This window comes from Phaseolus vulgaris, chromosome 11, assembly GCF_000499845.2.
Source record: "Phaseolus vulgaris cultivar G19833 chromosome 11, P. vulgaris v2.0, whole genome shotgun sequence".
NCBI classification, from domain to species: Eukaryota; Viridiplantae; Streptophyta; class Magnoliopsida; order Fabales; family Fabaceae; genus Phaseolus; species Phaseolus vulgaris.
The window spans coordinates 19,472,908-19,480,167 of record NC_023749.2 but is presented as its reverse complement, the minus strand read 5'-3'; the positions used below and the strand labels follow the sequence as shown (position 1 = coordinate 19,480,167).

Sequence of the window (7,260 nt, the reverse complement as noted above, 5' to 3'; positions counted from 1 at the left end):
GACACCGGTTGGGTGTTGTGATTGGGACAAATATAAAAGACCAATTTATTGTAAACAACTTGACGAGAAGGAAGGACAAAAAAAACTTTATTAAAGTATTAAATCATTTTCAGACAATGCAAAATTATTTGAGATGACACTATTTTGCTCTTTGTCACCAATAAGTACAGGTACAGCCATGTGGGGTAGAAGAAACACAAACACGAAAGAAAAGGTAAAAAACTTATGGAAAGCAAAAGGAGATATGTATATAGGTTAAAAATAAATTAGAAAAAGTTATTTATTGATTTCATTCCATCACGTAATAGAATAAAGGATAAGTAAAGGACCTTTATTGGTAGTGGTGGTCCTTGTGGTATATAATAATATGCCACACACAATACATAAGAAGTTAACTGTTAAGGATAAATCTCGATGAAAGACCTCAAACCCACCACTGGAGTTATCTTGTAGTCACTGAAGCCAGCAGAGAAAATTATCTTAGCCCATTCTTTCTCAGTCCTCTCTTTTCCAGGATACAATACCATTACAACCATATCAACCAAGAGCTTTGTTTCAGTTGATTCAAAATCTTCCTCTTCACTCTCCACCACCATGTCTATCACAATCACCTTCCTCTTTATTCCCTCCTTGCATTTCTTAAGTATTTTCACGCACTGCTCATCATTCCAGTCATGCAATATCCACTGCATCTCATGCATAAATTAAATGAATCAGGGACCAATTAATTTGAAAAACAAAAAGTATTTAGAGAAATTTATGAAAATGGTCTAAATATAGTTTGAATTTATAAAAATGAAGAGATTTTGAAAAAATTAAAATTTTCTAAGAATTTCACTAGTGATGATGATCAAAATTGGAATTAACTAATTACTATTAAAAGAATAAATCTAAGATAAGAAAACTTATATTAATTTTACCTTCAGTAGAACGGCATCTGCAGGAGGAACTGATTCAAACATGTCACCTCCAACATATTTTAAGTTCTCACATCCTTTTAAGTTGGCAACAACATGTGGGAGATCAAATACAGTACAATCTATGTGAGGGAATGATTTGGCAATTGCCTTTGCCATGATACCAGTGCCTCCCCCAACATCAACAAGTGACTCCAAGCCCTTGAACACTCCGCTGCACCTCTCAATCACCACATTGGAAACCAATTGAGCGTCACTTGCCATGGCATCGTTGAAAAGTTGATTAAGTTTTGGATCTCGGCCAGCATAATCCCAAATTTTCATCTCATGTGCAGTGTGGAATGGCGTAGGATCATCATTTCTGAACCATGTAGGCAATTGATGCCATGGCTTTGTCAAAATTGGATCAAGCATGGCATGGAAGAAAGGTAGCATACTTAAGGGGTTGTCCTTAAGTAGTAGAGTGGAAGCATCAGTCAAGACATAACCCATTTCAAGATCATTCTCATTGACCTGGAGTTGAGAGAAGAAGCCAGAATGGGTCAAGATTCGCATCAAGCGGTAGATGCAGTTGGCTTTGGAAGGGTTGAGTGATAGTGAAGCAGTGAGTTGTGAGAATGGCATGGTTTCACCATACTTGTGTATGATATCAGGTATCTCCAAATCAATTGCACATTTGAGGGACATGGAATTTACGAAGCTGAAAATGTGATTCCAAACATGGGTTTGGGCTCGAAGTAGTTTAGAGACACGCTCTTCACTTTTGCACTCCATACTTTTTCTTCCTTAACTACTATAGATCTATGGATATGTGATTTCACTTTGATGAAATCTCAAATTAGTTTTGCTCAATTTATAAGGCAAACAACATATTTTTCACGTTTCTTATATATCCGTAAATGAAATTATATTATATATTTCACGTTTTTAAGGTGTGTAGTTCTACTCCGTGATAAACAAATTGAAGTTACTGTACCGAAAATATTAACTATTCAATCTTACGTAGAAGTCATTAACTCTATATAAATTAAATGGTATTCATGTTTTGAGGCACTCCACACATTTTCAGCGTTGCAGAGAAGATAAAAGTTATATATATTGAAAAATCAATTGTCGTAAAAGTTGATTTTATGCTTCTGCTTGTTACCTACAGGAAACAAGGTATAGTTGCCCTGAGGCAATATATGGTAATTGGGTTGTGATTTTACTGTCACTACTTTCTTTTAAGAAAGCACTCTTAATATATTTTTTTGAACTGCATATTATTTATTTTAATACAGTGTTTACAATATGATGAGTTATTGTCATGAAAGATTGTGAATAAAGCTATGTTATTGTGAAGATGAATTGTTTTGACTTTAAGTATGTAGAGTAACATTATTAATGTACCGACCAGTTCTTGGACCTCGTTTGGCCGCTAGTAGTGATGGGGCCACGTAAGGTGGATCCCACGAATGGCGTGGGCCAGTGTCTTGCGAGACACGCGGGCCAGGGTGCCGAAGAGCGGTCTGGTGCCGATCACCAGGATGTACTGATGTGTCCTCGACAATATAGTGAGGGCGATGAGAGATCGGACATCAGTGACAAACTACACACCAGTTATCAGTGAGGGAGAAGCCTAGATCACAAGGAGCCCATGCGTGTGGTGTGGATGACGCGTTCAGGCGTAACACAAGTAAAGAGCCACTGGGAAAGATACGACCTGAGAAGGTTACGTTCCAGGGGCGAGCTGCACGCATGGCACGTGAGCAGCTAGGGCACTCCCATGATGGGTGACCCCAGAGATCAGGTGCACGAGGTGGCACCCAGGTGGTCATCCCGTTAGAGGTTGCACTCCAGTAAGGAAGCCTCACTCGCCAGATTACCCTAAGAGTGGGCAATAGCGGCGCTAAGGCACACCCTCAGTAAACCTAATTATGGTTAGCAAAAACAGTGGAAACCCTAGAGTATATAAAGAGAAGTAATAGACATAACAAGGTACGCTATTCATTATGCGCCGCTTAACACACACAGTTACACAAAGCATTTACACTTAACAGTTTCGATGTTTCCTAGCCCTAAGATTGACTTGAGTGTCGGAGTGCAAACAGCCTCGAGGGCGCCCTTTGTCTTTGTGTTTCTAGGTGTTCAATCAGGAGGAAAACACGTGTGAACACAAGGATTCTTGAACGTGAGATTGTCGTAGATGCACGAAGAAGCTTTCGGTCAACCGGTAGGAAAATTTGGTGCCCACCATGGGGCCTGATCTAAAACACCGTCCCACTAGCAAGAATCAGAAAGACTAAAAAGATGAGAAGTACGAGGCAAGGATCTGTTGCACCAAACGAGGGCGAAAGCCTCACCCTGCAACAGATTATGGAGACGATGCAGGCCCTCCAAGAAGAAGTGGTTACGTCGAGAGCGAATCAAGAACGCATCCAGGTTGATTTGGCTGCGTCGCAGGCCACAAACAAAGAACTGCGCCGATCGAACGAGGAATTGCGCAGGGATTTGCTAAATCAGGAAGACAAACGAGAGGAGGAAGATCGAGAACCTGCGACACCGCCCAGGGAGTTCCCGATGCCATTCTCATAAGAGATCATGGATGTCGTGATACCAGCCACGTTCATAGGGCCCAAAGTTACCTTCACTGGTACGGAGGACCCAGAGGCCCATCTCATGGCTTTCCATACGTAGATGATGTTGGTTGGGGGCTCTGACGTGGTGCGTTGCAAGCTGTTCATGACCACTTTGGTGGGAACAGCGATGGATTGGTTCATCAGCCTCTCTGATGGCCACGTGACGTCGTTCCCACAACTCACGAAGTTGTTCAAAGCACAGTACATCGCGAATCGGGCTCCCCCATCTATCGCTTATGATCTCTTTGACATAAGACAATATCATGGAGAGTCCCTGAAGGAGCTCATTCACCATTTCGGAGCACAGGTGGTGAGGTTGAACCTCAAAGACGAAACGATGATGGTACATGCGTTTAGAAAGGGCATCGTGCCAGGACCCTTCAGCGAGTCGCTCGTCCGGAACCGCCCCAGGACTTTCGCCGAGATAAGATGTCGCGCGGTGGCTCATATTGCGGCGGAAGGGGAAGTTAATGACAAGCGCACGTGCGTGGTTCCCACGCGCCCACGAGCACCAGGTCGACCTCAACCCCTAAGGGTACATGAGGAAACGACAAAGAAGAAGGCTCCTGTGAAGCAGCAACCCTACCAACCAAGAAAGCCCCAAACCAAGGGGCGTGCAAGGGAGAATGTGCCACCGAGGCACAATTTCGTGGTAGAGTTGAGGGACCTCATCGCTATCCCCAACATAGCGGAGAGTCTGAAGATGCCCCCCAAGACCGATAAGAAGCTCGGGCCCAACAAGAATGTCTGGTGTGAGTTTCACCAAGCGTTTGGCCACCCCATTTTTTGGTGGAGGGTGCACTTCCTCTCAGCGGAAGAGGTACGCACGGGCGGTAATGTCGGTAGAAGCACAAAGGGCAAATGATGCATTCGACGTTGACCTTGTCTTCACCAAGGCCGACCTCCAAGATGTAGTTCCCCACGAAAACGATCGAGTGGTGATCTCGGTGGTAACCACTAGTAGGAAGGTACACCGGGTACTGGTAGACCAAGGAAGCTCGGCAGACGTGATATTCTAGACGACTTTCAACAAGCTGCAGGTGTCCCCCAACATGCTGAGGTCTGATACTGGCTGCCTATATGGGTTCGTGGGAGACCAGGTGGAGGTACGTGGGCATTTAGAGCTGAGAACCACCTTCACGGATGGCACTGCATTCCACACAGAGAACATTAGGTACCTCGTCGTTAATGCCCCCTCCGCTTATAACATGCTGCTGGGAAGACCTACACTGATCAGGCTAGGGCCGGTACAATCGACAAGACACATGAAGATGAAGCTACCTGACTTGGCGGGAAAGGTGATTACCATCAAGTCAGATCAGAAGGAGGCCAAGAGGTGTTATGAGAACAGCCCCAAGACAAAGAGAGGGGTATTCATGGTCACTACGCGTGCCCCGCACTCAGAAGAGGTCGCCCAGCCCGAGACCAATCACGTCGAAATCGCCCGAGGGGAGCGAGTGCAGAGAATAGTACCCACCGAAACCACTCGGGAACAGAGTGAAGAGAGGGCGACCAAAGCAGAGATCCCCTGTGTGGAGATCGCCCGGGAGAAGCGACCTGAGCCGGCCGGTGAGGTAGGGGAAAGAAAGATTGGTGGAAGGGTTTTCAAGCTTGGCAAAGCTCTCGACCGAGCAGCACAGGATCAGATTGCCGAGGTCATAGCACGAGACTCGAACGCCTTTGCATGGTCTGCTTTGGACATGCCCGGCATAGACCCAGACTTCCTGTTCCACCGCCTAACCATGGACCCCAAGGTCCGACTTTTCCGCTAGAGACGAAGGAAGTTTAATGACGAAAAGCGCCAGGTAATCAGGGAAGAGACGCAGAAGCTGCTAAGTGTCGGCCACATCAGAGAAATCCAGTACTCAGAGTGGTTGGCGAATGTGGTCCTGGTGAAGAAGGCCAATGGTAATTGGAGAATGTGCGTCGACTTCACGGACCTAAACAAGGCATGCCCAAAGGACTCTTATCCTCTACCGAGCATCGACGCATTGGTGGACAGTGCCTCAGGCTGCAAGATACTCAGCTTCCTTGATGCCTTTTCCAGGTATAACCAGGTTTGTATGGACCCAAGAGTGTAAAGAGGTGTTCCACAAGCTGAAGGAGTACCTAGCCAACCCTCCAGTCCTGTGCAAGTCGAAACCAAGCACACCGTTTCACCTATATTTTGCGGTGACTGACCGGGCGATCAGTTCAGTCCTTGTTCAGGAACAAGATCAGGTTCAGAAACCCATATACTTCGTGAGCAAGGTACTGCAAGGGCCTGAGGTAAGGTACCAGGCGGTGGAGAAGGCGGCCCTGGCGGTGGTATTCTCAGCGAGAAGGCTTCGTCATTATTTCCAGAGTTTCACTATGGTGGTGATGACAGATCTACCCATTCAAAAGGTCCTATAGAAGCCGGATGTGGCAGGTAGGATGGTGCGTTGGGTGGTGGAACTTTCTGAGTTCGATATTCGGTACGAGCCTAGAGGCCCTATCAAAGGCCAAGTTTACGCTGACTTTGTGGTAGAGCTCTCCTCAACAGACGCACACCAAGAAGAAGCCAACTTCCGATGGGTGCTCTATGTAGATGGCTCATCCAACCAACAAGGCAGTGGAGTAGGTGTTATCTTAGAAGGACCGAACGGGTTGTTGATCGAGCAGGCCCTGCGGTTCGCCTTCAAGGCCAGCAACAACCAGGCGGAGTACGAAGCCCTCATTGCAGGTATGTTGTTGGCAAAGGAGATGGGGGCGAGGAGTCTGGTAGCGAAGAGCGACTCCCTACTGGTCACAGGTCCGGTGACTGGTGAATATCAGGCCACGGACCCTCAGATGGATGCCTACTTAGGGTATGTTCAGATTTTGAAGGGGTATTTTGCGGTATTCGAGTTGGTGCATGTCCCAAGAGAGCAAAATGCCCGAGCAAACTTGCTGGCTAAGCTCGCCAGCTCGGGCAAGGGGGGCAGGCAGAGGAAGGTCATATAGGAAACCCTGAAGACACCTCGAACATTTACCGCCGATGGGTGCACCAGGTCAACACATCGAGAGGGGTGTCGACGAGTCATCGCTCACTAACCCAGGAGACACTGCAGACGCCCAGGATATGCACATTCCCAGTGCTTGGGGAAGAATTATTGCAGGTCTGCATGGAGCTCTTGGAATTGTGCACGCCACTTGAAGGATGGTTGGCTTCAAGATGAGTGTTGTTGCCGCCACTTGAGAGCCCAAGAATTCACTCAAGATAAGACTAGAAGAGAAGAAGACACAAGTCTCTCTCAATCACTCACCAATTTGGTAGAGGTTCTTTACTCCCAAAATCAATCTTGTTATTGAAGGTGCCTATCATGCCTTTATATAGAGACATATGACCGGCCAAGAGTACAAGGGAAGGAACATTTGAAGAGTCACCTTCTAGTCTATTCCTAAATTGGCGCCTAAATGAGCAGGAGAAGGAAAAGTCACTTCTTCTAGCTCTTTCCTAAAAAGTAACGCCTAAGGTACTTACAAAAGAGGTGTCTTTTTGGTTTCCCTCTTAGCACCTTCCTTAAACACTCCTATATGTTTTATAAATTTATACAAAAAGGGAAAACATTTGAAGCTTATTTCCCAAATCCTTAGCTTTGCTCCTTGTAATTCTTTGAGGTATAAAGGATGATGACCTAATTTGTCTTTGAGAATCTTGAACTTGAACCTCATTCTCTTCTTCAACTTGATCTTCATCATACTCCCCGAGGTTGAGAGAATTC

General features: G+C 45.9%; 3 protein-coding genes across 3 annotated transcripts; 2 read left to right on the top strand and 1 right to left on the bottom strand.

Annotated features, from left to right (window-relative positions):
• Positions 1-251: 251 nt before the first annotated feature.
• On the bottom strand, positions 252-1,765 carry LOC137825806 (trans-resveratrol di-O-methyltransferase-like). Its single transcript, XM_068631597.1, has 2 exons — positions 921-1,765; positions 252-686 (listed from the first exon to the last, which is right to left on the bottom strand). Exons 1-2 carry the CDS (start codon positions 1,689-1,691, stop codon positions 399-401), a joined length of 1,059 nt encoding a protein of 352 aa, XP_068487698.1. The 5' UTR covers positions 1,692-1,765; the 3' UTR covers positions 252-398.
• A 1,828-nt stretch (positions 1,766-3,593) lies between these two features.
• Positions 3,594-4,400, top strand: LOC137836371 (uncharacterized). Its single transcript, XM_068645102.1, has one exon. The coding sequence runs from the start codon at positions 3,594-3,596 to the stop codon at positions 4,398-4,400; it is 807 nt and encodes a 268-aa protein (XP_068501203.1).
• A 1,550-nt stretch (positions 4,401-5,950) lies between these two features.
• Positions 5,951-6,499, top strand: LOC137836359 (uncharacterized). The gene has a single exon (XM_068645092.1). The coding sequence runs from the start codon at positions 5,951-5,953 to the stop codon at positions 6,497-6,499; it is 549 nt and encodes a 182-aa protein (XP_068501193.1).
• Positions 6,500-7,260: the final 761 nt, after the last annotated feature.